This window comes from Drosophila biarmipes, chromosome 3L, assembly GCF_025231255.1.
Source record: "Drosophila biarmipes strain raj3 chromosome 3L, RU_DBia_V1.1, whole genome shotgun sequence".
Classification (NCBI taxonomy): domain Eukaryota; kingdom Metazoa; phylum Arthropoda; class Insecta; order Diptera; family Drosophilidae; genus Drosophila; species Drosophila biarmipes.
This window is the reverse complement of record NC_066613.1, coordinates 11813379-11826977: the sequence shown is the minus strand read 5'-3', so window position 1 is coordinate 11826977 and position 13599 is coordinate 11813379. Positions and strand designations below refer to the sequence as shown.

General features: G+C 44.0%; 1 protein-coding gene across 1 annotated transcript; it reads right to left on the bottom strand.

Annotated features, from left to right (window-relative positions):
- Nucleotides 1–8618: 8618 nt before the first annotated feature.
- On the bottom strand, nt 8619–10295 carry LOC108028114 (uncharacterized). The gene has a single exon (XM_017099763.2). It carries the CDS (start codon nt 10278–10280, stop codon nt 8877–8879), a length of 1404 nt encoding a protein of 467 aa, XP_016955252.1. The 5' UTR covers nt 10281–10295; the 3' UTR covers nt 8619–8876.
- Between the last annotated feature and the right edge of the window lie 3304 nt (nt 10296–13599).

The following is a 13599-nucleotide window of genomic DNA, read 5'->3' as shown; positions in this document are numbered from 1 at the left end:
GGACAGGAAATTGATTGGGGGCCAGCAGAAGAGGTCGGAGAACGGGTGGCCTGCACATGAGTGCACATATGTGCCGGCTGCGATTGCTGGCCAAGATTGCGAGTGGAAAAGGGAGCGGCTGCCAAAAAAGAAATGACGACGTCCCGACGCTATCGCTTGCAGGCAACATACGTGTGTACTCGCAACAACATGTGTGATGTGTGCCCCGCCGTATGGAAGCCCCTTTCTGTGCGGATCCTCCTCCGGACTCCGCCTGCTTCGGACTCCTCGCTGCCCTCCGGGCTCACCCATATGTAAGTTTCTACATACAATGCGGCGTAAATAAACAGACTGCCGCCACAAAAGCGACTTCCTTGTTCCTTCTTCTTTCGCTCTAAGCATTTTGTTTTATTATTATTGGAGCTGGCTTGGGCTTGGATTGTGGCGTGGGTTTCTGGCTCTCCGAATTTCGGTTATGGCAACCGCCGGAAGTGGCGCTTAAGCCCAATATCGGTGAATGGTCCATCAAGCTGATGGACCTGCCTATCAATAGTTGCCTGGCGGCCAAACTAAACCTCCTCCCTTGACTCTCAGCTTGATTTATGTTGTGTTGTCCGGATGATGGATGGCTTTCCTCTTAACTTGGCTCGCACTTTTTGTCCACAAGTGGGACTTAGTCGTGGCAGTTGTTTGCCTGGCAGCTTACAAATGTGACACTTTGATTTTGGGAAAGTTTTGCCATTCTTTTAGAGATTTTCGATATGTTTAAGTGTTTTCAAAAGAAATAAAAGAGATGGAACTTGCTTAAAATAAAACTAGTCATGGTTAATGACTAGAATTATGAAATAACATGAATTTGTTAAATATTGCTAAGCTGAAGAACCTTTTTTTCCGGTGACCATAACTAAAAAGAAAAGTACAGGCGGGTTAAAGCAACATTTTTTAGTTAATGATTAAAAATTAGTTGAGAACTAAACCCTGTGAAACTTTAAATTATAAATATGTATTATTATATACATCTGAATTTGTAAATATTTTTTATTTAATTTTTTTACTCTAGGTAATGTACAATTTCATGGCTAGCCATTATTTCCTTCACTTTCTCCTGTAACAATAAGCACGTTTTGGTAATTATTCAAACTGATTACAAGCCGCGAGTCGTAAAACTTTATGCTCGAGTCTTATCTACTTTCTGGCTTTCCGTGGCGTTTTTTATCTGTCCGCTGATTTAAACTCATTTTCCGTGACTGCTCCGCGAGTAAGTCGTGTTTATCAATTAGGGGGTTCGAGGTGGAACCACGTGCTTCCGCCGAAACCAAGACTGCCAACCGAGAGACCCCAGAAGAGCTGGCCCAGTCAAGCATAAATGATTTCAACAATATTTCACTTAAAAGATTCAAATCGCGCGAGAAGCGGGAAAGAGACAACAATGGGCATAAAGCATGGGAAAAGGGAAAATATAAATACGCATACGACAAGTGCGACAAAAAGGGGAAAACGGAAAAGCTGGGGACGCTGGGATGGGAAACGCACGCGACAGAAGGAAACGGATACGCTCGAAGAGGTCGCAAACAGATTCAAAATTTCCAACCACATATGACAGTGCTCCACGGACCGCCCCGCCGAGCTCCCTCCGGGATCCTCCCGTGGAATCGCCGGCAAAAAATTCAAATTTACCCCAAGTAGTGGGTCAGAAGGGCGGAGTGGCCAACTAACTGTCGCGCTTTTTTCGCCTTCGCATGCTTTCAGCGGAAGTTCCAAACCCGCGACATGGTGAAGGGCTAAGAACGGGGACGGGGCTGTATTGTCGTCCTTATGCCAAGGGTCGTCAAGCGCGAACATTTGCATAATCAAATAATAAAAATTTGCATAATTTTATTTTTTACGATACGCATGCCACACTCTTTACCACACCCTCTCCCTTCTGGCCCCTATGAAAGCGAGGAAAATAAAACTTTTCAGTTTCAATTTGTGTTTTGTCTGGGGAAAGACATTATAGCCACCGCTATCAGGGCCAACTCGCCCTCTCCCTCGCCCTTCCGATTCCAGTTCTATAAACACACAAAATGGTGTCGATATTTATTGGCGAACCTGTTTCTTATCTCAACCGCTACTTAAAATTTGCAACTTTTAACTATTAAAAAGGAAACTTTTTCTCTTTTTGGCTGTATGAAGAAATGTTGTCATCGTAAATAATTTAAATAGGCAAATAATGGTAGCCCATTAACTGTCTGAAAGGGAAAGCAAATCAATTAATATGTGGTCTGAATTCGCTTTGTCTAGACTTCAAGTTGAGGGTATAAGCAAGTATCTACACTATATCTATAGAATTTTATTTTGACCTAAACTCAAAATTATAAGAATGATATTCATTCATGACTTTTGATTAGAATATAATCAGATATATTTTCATTAAATTTGTGGTAATAGCTAGTAATGCTTGCTACACATATCTTTACCACCTTATTTTGCAACTCATATTTGTATTTCTTTAAAATCATTTCCTTATCCATAAGAGTCATATGAATCCACCCATAAATTTACCCATCATTTCCACTCTAGTTGGCTTCCAACTTTTGGCTTACTTGGCGTATACGCGATTTGCATGATGTTGCTGTGCTGTTGGATTTTTTGCGACTTACCTTGTATTGCCAAAGTCGCAGGCAAAATATTTAGCATGTCAAATGACATATTTGCGGGTTGCCATTCCTTTTTTAGGGGGGAAGGAAGGACAACCGCGATTTGGCCAAGGATGTAAGTGAAAGACACTTGGTTTCCCCGGCCAGTTTTTGCTCTCCTCCTCTGGTTTTTACCTGGCATATGTGTGCTCCGTTTGCCCTGTACCGCTGCCATTTTGCCGTTTCGTGTTTCATTTATCACTTGGCGGCGGGATTTCCATATACTCAGCATATTTGCCATGATATATGGCTGCCAGAGTGCCAGAGTGCCGGAGTGCTTAACCCAGCCAGGGATCGCGGCGACCGCTTATCCCCGGGCAGTGTGTCACTTGTTCGATGACAAGCAACCCCACGGCGCCGGCGCCCATTCCACACATGGTGTAATTTAGATAAGTGGCCATTCTTCATTTTAATGCTCATAATTTCATAATGTGTACACCCATATGCAACCCCCTCCCCGGTCCCGAGAATATTCCAAATTAAAATCGTGCATTAAGAGCTGGGAGCAAACAACATGGTCAGCGTCGTGCCTTGGCCAGCCATTTATTTTATTCGGCGAGAGTTTTTGTTTTTGCTAGTCCAACGCCACCTTGCCATGTATGGGGGATCCCCTTCTCGGGGCTCCAACTCACATGAATATGGAACAGGCGAGTGGAGAACCCGCGAATGTGGAATATGTGTTTTTTCCACGTTGTTCCTCTGATTTACGAGCCATAAAAGTTAACTTAATTAAATGGTTTTTGGCGTTCGCTGAATATTTATGGGGCCAGGATTTCAATGTGTCGCACAAAGTTATGGCAAACGTTTTGGAAGTATTGCAATCTTCTAAGGCTAGGAGCGGTACTTAAATTTACTAGGAAATACGTTGTTAAACACACCAAATAAATACACGGTTTTACTTTATAAGTTGTCAAATTTAAAAGTTGTAATTCATACAATTAGAAACATTTAATTGAATCAATATTAAAAACAGATGTGTCCCTAAACATTCCTAACTCATCATGAATGTGCATAGAATATTTATATTTTATTCGAAATATATGGAACTTTTAACTTTATCAATATTTATTAATTCTAATAATAAGAACAATATTTGTGTGCATGATTATTAAGATCATATGTGCCTAATGCCTTCTGTGTTCATATTCATTTTTGACAGCTTTGTGGATAGTTTATTTATATTTTATGTGGAACTGGGGTTGATTTTAGTGTCATTTTCATCCCTGACCAGCAGCATATACATAAATATCTTGTTGAAACAAACGAGTGTCGAAATATCGAATGCGTGGCCAACTTATTGCGTACTTCCAGTCACTTGAACTTCGCAGCGTTTCAAATGCCTTTCACGCTTCAGTGAGCCAATGAAGGAATGACACAACATTAAGTGGAATGCGGAACATCCTTCGAGTGGTGCAGGACAACACTTAAAGTCAGCTTAAATGGCGACTGCAGAAACATTTACTCGTAAATCAATTAGCACCCACAACAAGTGCCCAAAAAAGAGGACACCCACGACCGAGCTCCTGTTGCCCTGCGGCTTTGTCGGAAAATTAACTACCTGCTAAGTTAATTGAGCAAGCAACGGCCGCAGGACTCGCAGGATCCGCTGCCACGAAAGTTGTGCATCGGTCCAACTAAAAGTCAGTCGCTGCGGCTTACAACTATTAATTATGCGGTCCAAAGTTATGACAGCAGAAAACAGCCGCAGAACTCGAACGGCGAAACTAAAAACTGCCAACTGCCAGCGAGCAAGGGAAGCGCACATCATAAATTACGGCCAGGACGCGGCCATGGAGCGCAAGGATGTGCCTGCTCCGGCCTCAGCTCCTGCTCCTGGACGTATATGTGTGTGCGGTAAGCCGCCGCCTGTCTTTTGGCCATGGCAAACAGCTTCCATGCATCCAAAAATATTCGAAAATTTCTATGGACCAGGAGCGGGTGCGGCAGCGGCAGCGGGAGCAGGAGCTGGATGTGGAACCTCCTGGCACAAAGGTATCCTGCCACGGCACAAAATGGCCACCGCAGAGCGCACAAAAAGTGTCATGGCGCATGAAAAACTTCCTGCAACGGGAGTGGCTTGGCCACAAGGCCTTCAGCCCGTCCTGTCCGTGGCCAAAACAATGGCTGAGCTCCTCCGCAGTTTCGGCAAATGAAAGTCGCATTGTCAGGCTCAATGTTTCCGGCCGGCTCATGGATGTCCTCGGCCCGAGTTTCAGCCTCATCCTCATCCTTGTGCTCCTTCTCCTTCTCAGCCAACCAGCCATGCTGCATCCACAGTGTCTGAGTCTGAGTCTCCGCCGTTCCCTGGCTCTGGACGTGGATGTGGCCTGAAACAAAGCGCATCCGTTTGGCGAAAATTGAAATGACAAAGTTCAAAGTTTAAGCGGCTTGGCTGTCAGTTTTTCAGGGACTCTTATAGTGCCGCGCTCGGTGCACAGAAAATATTTCTCAATTGGTTCGATTAATTTTTCGTTTCAGCATAAGCATCACTTTGGAAAACTATTTTTTATAATATGTGGTATTTTTTGGTCAAGAAACCAATATTATTTTATTAAGATTTACTTTGTAAAAATTCAACAAATATTCCATAGATAATGTGAGAAAAAGGTACTTCAAATTGAATTCCATATAATAATAAATAATAAAGTAAAGAACAATAAAAATTATATACAGAGAGAAATATTAATGTACATTGTTCCTGAAATAAAAAAATTGGTTCTAAAAATCCTAGTTATTTTGGGTTCAATATTCGTAAATAAGAACAAAATGGTTAGGAAAGAAAAGTTATATTTAGTTTATTTAACCACTTTACGATAGGTATACACTAATGACTTTACTAATAGTTTAGTTGTTGAGATCAACAATGTAAATAAATAAAGATACTTTAAAATTTGTATTTATAAAAAGTGTCAAAAGTGTATTTAAATACTGTTGAAAATAAAAATAGGGCCTTATTTCTTAATTTTGAAAATTAAATTATTATTTCGTTATTTCAAAAATAATTAAGATAAATTTGTTGTTGTTTAAAAAACAAGGAAAAAGATAGTTATTCTGAAAACACTATATCAAGTAGTTATTTGGTTTTTCTCCGTGTGGCAGGGAATTAAGTGCCCGAACCACGGGCTAATCAGCGGGCAAACACTCAAACCACATTGATTGCCAGTGGCTGCGGTGGCGCTGGAAATTAAAAGCGACCGGCAGCAAGTGGAAATTAAATTGCCTGCAGTTAAAAAACACTTTGGCCAGGCACCAGTCCGCCAGTAACAACAATGTAATAAAAGTCATCTCCTGACACGCCCACGCCTCCGCCGGCGATGTACCCAATCCCCCAAACCCGTCGACAACAACAACTCCGCCGGGGAATTTGCATACTTTTAAGCGCAGATGAGCAGAAATCACTCATACGCACGGAGGGCCATTAAGGGGGGTTGATGACGACGACGATGGGGCGGAGCCAAGGCCCAGGGCTCAGGCTGACTCCAGCTGTCGGATTTTCTTGCTCCCGCTATTATGCCGGTATTTGCATTGTGTTTAAACGTATTTGAACACGGCTCTTGCGGCAGGGAACGGGATTGGATGAGGATTGGATGCTTAGCTGGGGGGAGGACCAAATGAGCAGGCAATTTATTTACGGTCAAATTGCGAGGTTAGGCAAGGCAAACAAAGCGGCGCAGGTCGTTGCGCAATGGGGTACCCCAGATTCCCAGCTCCCCGCAACCAGAGCCGGATTGCTCCATGGTGGGCGTAAAAATGTGATAAATATGAAATGTGATTATGGCCGCTATTATGTAGCACCCAGCGCAGGCTGGTGATGGGGCTTATTATGAAGTTGCCTTCGCCTTGGTCTCGACGCTGCGGTTGCCTTGGGCGTCGTTTTGAGTGAGTGGCTGCCATGAGACTGTCTGTCCTGCCCCATCTCCATCGCTCCATCCTGGACGTGGTGGCCCCTGGTAAATGAAATGAGGAAATGTGATTTTGACGATGTGTTCGCTTTACGGCAATGGCAGCTCATGTGGGTGGCTCTTGTTTGTTTTCGAGGGCGTCGGAAGTTGTAATTGTTTTTTAAAGGAAGCCCGAATTGCTCATTGGGGAAATGCTCGAAATAAATCAACGCCAGTGACTATAAACGGGATGTCTGGGAACGGGCAATGAAATGAAACTAGATGTGGAGTGTCTTAAGATTTTATTGAAGGCTCTTTCAGTCTATACCATTCTGTGGATCCCAGAAAATTTAAATATGTTTTAGAGCAATCGCAAAAAATATTAAACAAAAATCATAAAACAAAACATATAGAAAATATTTCCAAAAACACCTTTCATTTTATTGTTATTCTCATAGCCCCTTTAAGCCTCCCACCTTAAACCTGAGATTATCTAAGGCTGGTAAGCCACCTTCTCGTTATCATTTTACCTTCATGCTCCCCATCAATTTGGTTACATTAACTTTCCCAGCAATTGTTTTCGCCCAACCTCCAACCAAGCGATGGAAGCTGGGGAAAACGTCTTTATCAAGTGGCAAGCAGCGAACACAATGCCATAAAATGCTAATCCCATCATGGGAACAATGAGCAGAGCGGATCGGAGCAGAACGTTTGCCGTTTAGTGATGCCATCAATTGATACATCACTCGATAAGGCGGCAAGACGTCCTGTGAGAATCCTGGCTGGCGGCTTGGCTTCTGTGGCACGGGGCTAACAGGATTTGGCCACGCTAAATCAACGCAATTCGCTGTGGCTCATTTGAGTGCAGCAACGAGCCAGGGAAAACGCAGGGGGAGCAGCCACCACCCGAGGAATTCGTTGCGCTTTGTAGGAATTTGCCATGCTACAAATTCGAGGCTCATGGGAACCGCGTTCAGGGGGGTTGGCAAGTGTGGAAATATTGAAATTCGAATTACACTTTTGCCAAAAACTGCACGAACACTCCGTGAAGATGGGTTACCCTGGAAGCTCCGCGTATTCGTCGCGCCGTCTGGGCGAATAGCTTCCTTTTGGGACCGGGACAACCCTGGAGTATCCTTTCATCTTGTTACCATTTCGGTTCCCAGCTCATTAGCGTCGGCGTGGCAGTTTTTGTGTCCGCATCTAATTGCTGCATGCAGCCAAAATGATTCCCGGAGAATCGCAACTGCAGGATTCAGCTTCAATGCGCTAACAAGTTGAACATATTCTTGACTCTACTTACATGGCGTATGTTACTTTTGTTGGAAGGCTTGTGCCCGCGGATTTCTGATGGTTTTTCTAAGCCTGAGAACCTATGTTTTTGCCCTTTCTTCACAGTCTGAATGGGTCAGCCGGCAAAGACTTTGAAGAACTGCATATGTTGGCAGGTCATTATATCAGGACTGTTTACAATATCTCCGTGAGGCTCTCCTTCAAATATAGCTGTCTGCTTTTTATTCGCTTTGGTATCTTTAAAGATATGTATTAAAATATAATCCTACGTAGCTCACAAATAAAACCATACCAAACGTCCGAAAATCAGGGTTACCTATGCTTAAGAATTTCATTTTTCTTATATTAATTAATAAATCATTTACAATTGCTTTTTAATCTGAGAACAAATAAATAAAAAAAAAATATATGGTTTTTTTGCTTAGCATTGTTTCATTAAATGGACTTTCCCTAACTTGCCCTTTTTTTATGGAGCTTAGATATTCAAATTTCCTAAACTAGTACACCATATTTGGGAGATTGTAGACCCAAATGCCGCATTTATTAAGTCAAATAAATTTGTCTTTTTTGTTATAAGATTTTTCATCTTTATTTAAAAAGTGGTTTCAACTTCTTAGGATCTTTAGAGAAAGGATTTCTGTACTTGTTCCCGAACCCGAGCTTGGCCAGCTCTCTAACCCATATTTAAACAATAAACAATACTTCAGAATTATTGGATTGGCATAACAATTAGATTTTTATTGAAACTTTCAGCCACACATTGAATGCTAATGTTAGCAGATCTGCAACTTAACTATAATATTTTACAATGATCAAACTCGGGATCCCTTCGGATCTCTGGATAAGATTGAGAATTAAGAGACACACAGGGAGATCCGGTTAGATATTTAAGATACGAATTGCACTACATTTAAGGCTAAGGAAAATTAGATCGGAGCGTGAGGGAAACTAAAATTAATATCACAATCGAAAACGGGCGTTATAGGCTAAACCAATGGATGAGTGGTGGGGAGATGCCTTAAAAATATCCGAAGAAATGCTTAGATCATTTGGGCATGCCGCCTATTCGGCGACCTGGGGGTGTGCCACCGACCACGTTGATGATCTCGTTGACTCCGCCGGCGGAGGAGGACGAGTCCTCCAGCTGCGGCTGGTGGTCACTGGCCTTGTCCTGGTGGGCGGTCATGTGACGCGTCAAGTGGTGTCGCTCCCTGAAGGTCTCCTGGCAGACGGGACATCGCAGCTTCTCCTCCCTCTTGCGGCGATTGGCATCGCAGGCCACCTCGCTCTTGTGGTGGGATCGCATGTGATACACCAGATCGCTGGTCATCCGGAAGCTTATATTGCACTTGGCGCACACATTCTGGGCGGTCAGGGTGAAAGTGGAGGCCAAAGTGGGTGGAATCAGCGTGGAGAGTATGGCTGCAGCAGCGGGATTCTGCAGAGGTTGGGATACGGCGAATGGATGTGGTGGCGGAGCAAATCCCGGATAGCCATGCAGAAACTCCGACGGTGGACCTGGTGGAGAACTTCCCGGCATGGGTCCTCCACCTCCATTGGGATTTCCTGGAGGTCCTGGAGGCCGCGTGTACAGCAATTGCTGCTTGAGCCGCTGCTGAGCCTGCAAAGCCTGCATGGGATTGACCGCCTGGAAGGCTCCATTGAACTGATACTCCGGCCTGAAGTTGTGGTACACAATGGGATTGGCCGGCAGGGGGTTCGGGTTTTGGCCACCACTGTTGGTCCTGGGCGGTGGCGTTACCAAAGGCGGACTCATCGAGTGGCAGCTCAGCTGGTCGGGACTCAGCGGAGGAGCTCCCACATCCACGGGTGACTCCAAGCGGGAGGTTGTTGAGGGTGAGGAGGATGCAGTGGACAGCGACGAGGAGGCCACCTTGGTGAAAGCGCTGCGTATGGGCGGTGGTGGCGAGGAAGTTGCGGGAGCCTCTGGGGAATCCACCAGGGGTATGATCACACTGGGATCATCGTAAACCCTCGGGGAACGGATGCTGATCTGCGGATATCTCTGGCGTGCTTCTAGGAGACTGATGTACTCCAAAGCCGCCGGCGAAGGTGGCTGTGAGGATGCTGCTCGAGGAGACAAGTCCGTGGGATAGTGGCTCATCTGCTGCTGCTGCTGTTGCTGCTGCTGCTGTTGGTGATGATGGTGCAGTGCCTCCTGGAGACGGGCCTGCTTCTCGGCCTGCTTCTGCTTGATACGCTCATCGGGCATCATCAGGAAAGCCACATCGAAGGCGCGTTTCAGAGTGGTCTTTCCACCGGCTGGCGATGTGGCGGTCTCATTATTATTGTTGTGATTTGTTGTTTGATTTTGCTGCGGTGACTGTTGCGGCGATGTGGAGATCCTGAGCTCGGCGTGCTGGGGCGGCGTGGAGCGACGCTGGCCAGGATTCGCATGCGGCGGCAGGCTATCCATGAGCAGATTCATTTTCACTTCAACGCACTTTTCGACTTTCACTGGGTCTTGGTTGTTGGCTTTGGGATCTCGGGTCCTGGGCTCTCTAGTTCCTTGCGATTCGAAATTCCAGTTTCGACTGCTGGCCGCCCGCAATCTGTTCCTCCTTAAGTACCCGCTGCCACCACCGCGTCCAGTTGGAATGCTCGTATTCTCATATTGTCCCATTCAAATGGGAAAAGCAACTCTCCACACTCGCGGCACTTGGCCCATCTGTCCTGATTCTGCTCGGAGTCTGTTCAGATTCAGACTCAGGTCCTGCAGAGAGCGGTCGTCACCACCCTTATGTTCGCTTGCCCTCTCTTTCTGCAGCGGTCTTCCCTCTCTTTCGCTCTGGCCCACTCTGTCTTTCTCTCGGCGGTCCATCTGCTTTGCCAGTTGGCGAACATATTCTGTGGTTTTATTGTGCGGGCCTGGCCAGGACGAGTCCTGGTTGGCTCGCTCGAAGCTGTGTTGTATGTGATGCAGGTACAGTGGGAAGTACACCGTGGTTTCCATACTTAAAGAACGATTTTAGTTTTAAGGGTACAATTAAATAGAACTTATTATAAAGGTAGTCACTTTTTGGTTAAATTAGATTTTTTTTGAAGAATAAATAACCAATAAACCGAAAAATTTAATAACCAACTTACAGGTTATACTATTAGTTTGCTTGGTAGCCTGAGTTTTTTGGGACTCTAAGACCATTAAGAAAAATATACAAATAGCTTGACATTTGAGCCCTAAACCTTAAGAATATACTTAATATAACCTTACAGAATTAATTTTAAAGATAAATAAATACCTAAAATTAGGGTAAAAAGACCTAAGTCACAAATTTAGAGGATAGCTTTGATTCATAATTGGTCATTTGTAATAAATTTTTTACTTAAAGAATTTATTTCCCTAAACCTTAAAAATATACTGCCTATAACCTTACAGAATTTATTTCCTAAGAATTTAAAGTCAAATAAAAACCTAAATTAGAATTTAAAGCTCTTAACTCACAAGTTTAAAGGATTTATTAACAAAAAAAGATAATATAACATTTTTAAGTAGGATTTTATTTTTTCTAAATATTTTACCCGAAGGATTCTGTTTCCAAAATATCTCAGCTTTTACCCACTGTGCAGTGTCTCCTCGCAGATAACTCTTCGAAAAGAGGCGGCGCTTGGTCCTGGCGGTTCTCTCTCGCTCTCTGGCTCTCTATTCCCGCCTCGCCACCCCAAAAATATGGCAGGACCTGCTCTCTCTTTCTAGCCCTATCCCCGTCTCTGCTCGCGTTGATATCCTTGTTGCAAGTGTTTCCGAACAGGTTGTTTTTGTCGATTTTTTAGCAGCGCCAGCGAGATTGTGTGAATATGTGACCATGTTTTGTGCTGCCGCATTTGTTGCACTTGTTGTTGCTGGATTTTGAGTATATGCTGTGCGTAGCCTTTACATATTGCCAGCCACACACAGGCACACACAGCGAACGGGGGTTCCCCCGGTTTTTGGGCGACCGTTGAGCGGCGAAAGATTTCAACGGACCGAAATATTTATTTGTCAGTTGCAATGGCTCTGTGTGGAAAAAGCGCCAACTGCCCAGTAAATATACACATGCAACAATAGCAAATTGTGCACTGTTTTCCGTTCGTTTTCCGTCTCGTTCTGCCCCCCGACTTCCTTTTTTCCCGGCTAGACCCTAGATCCTGGCAGACCGGACGTGAGGATGTGGCCGTTGCCAGGACAAAATATGTGTCTGTTATGGTCAGTCGTGGACCAGGTCTGCAATCTATATATGCTGTCCACATGTATATTATTTAAATCTCACTTCTTTTGTTGCAGTTTTTGTGTGGCCGTGTGTCCTGCGAGTCTGCTGCAGCGGCAATTTAATGTTTGCATATTTTCAGGTGCTAATTGTTCCACTTGCCATATGAGTTGCATTTTTAATTAATATTTATTGCCACCAGCGACCCGGCATGTGTGTGGGTGCGACTGTGTATCTGTGAGCTGGAGCCTATAATTCGCTTGGCCGCCATGTTGGCTGTCGACCAAATTAATATTAAACACATGATTGCCTTCGACCACGGCCGTTTCATTAAAAATATTGTTTAGTTTGTGTTTAATTAATTGCGGGTCAAGCAAGCCATGCTAGGGTCCATAAGCTGATAAGGGTTTTAAAATGTTGCAAAATGGGTCTTTTCTTCCTTTGCTAATTTATAAAATGCTTTAGAGTTTCTAAGATTGGTATAAAGCAAAAAATAACAACCTATAAACAAATATTAAGCCAAAAATGTTATTATAAATTTCTTTTTCTATTTTATTCTCATTTCCCGTAGGTATCTTATCTTAATTGTCTCCATATACTGCGTATTTTCACATCTCACCAAGAATGGCCCCTTTCCAATGGCACTCCCTCATATGTGACACGTGTCCACAATTGAAGTCAAGTGAAAATCCCCAACGCATTCTTCGCCCATTGATGTATTTATTTCCTTCAGAAATTAACGAAAATCTCCGATATACAAATCGAGCACAAAATTTCCACTAAACCCAAAGGCTTATCTACCCCTGCCGATCGCCCTCTATCGCTAACTAAAAGATTTCGGCTTGTCATTGAGGCAGGGTGGTATTTTAGGTGGGTTGGTTGTTTGCTAAAGCGACTGTCGATACATCAAACTGCCAAGTGACAAAGTGATTCCCCCGCTGTCAGGCTGAGACAAAGCGCAAAAAGGCGTGAAATTGCCTTTGTGTGATTAAGTCAAGCCCGGGAAAAGTGGAAGGAAGCGAGGAAATGTCCCAGGAAGCAAATTAAAAACTAAGATGGCAATCTTCCGACTAGAGTTTAGACTCAGCTACGTGCTCCTTATGCCTGCTCGTGGCATCCTCGGCGGGTTTCAATTATCCCGGGTGAGATAGCGAGATGTAAATGCTAATTGCCCCAAGTTTAGCGTAGAGCTGGCTACGTTCGCTCCGGAGACAGCAGACACCTTTTCCGAGGAGATTGTGGGCTCGGTTGATGTTAATGTGCTGCCTGTCTCCTGCAATCTTGGTGGTTTGTGTGCAAGTCCTGGAGGAAACAGCTTCTTGCTGCCTGGAACTCCAAGCTCTCTATGCACCGAAAACAAAATGGCATTCTAGATTGCTAAGATAAGTTTCTAAGTTTAAAAAATATCAGTCTAAATAGCATTTATCCTCGAAATGGTAAAGGCGAGTTTGTTTAAAAGCGGATGGTAATCTAAAGTGTAATGTACTGAAATGTAAATTTCTCAGCCTAATCCGTGTAATGCAAACTGGTTTGTGAAATATAATATGTCATAATTTTTTTTCT

What these genes read in the sequence shown, in the direction of transcription:
- LOC108028114 (XM_017099763.2), bottom strand. Translation starts at nt 10,280, where the DNA reads ATGAATCTGCTCATGGATAGCCTGCCGCCGCATGCGAATCCTGGCCAG.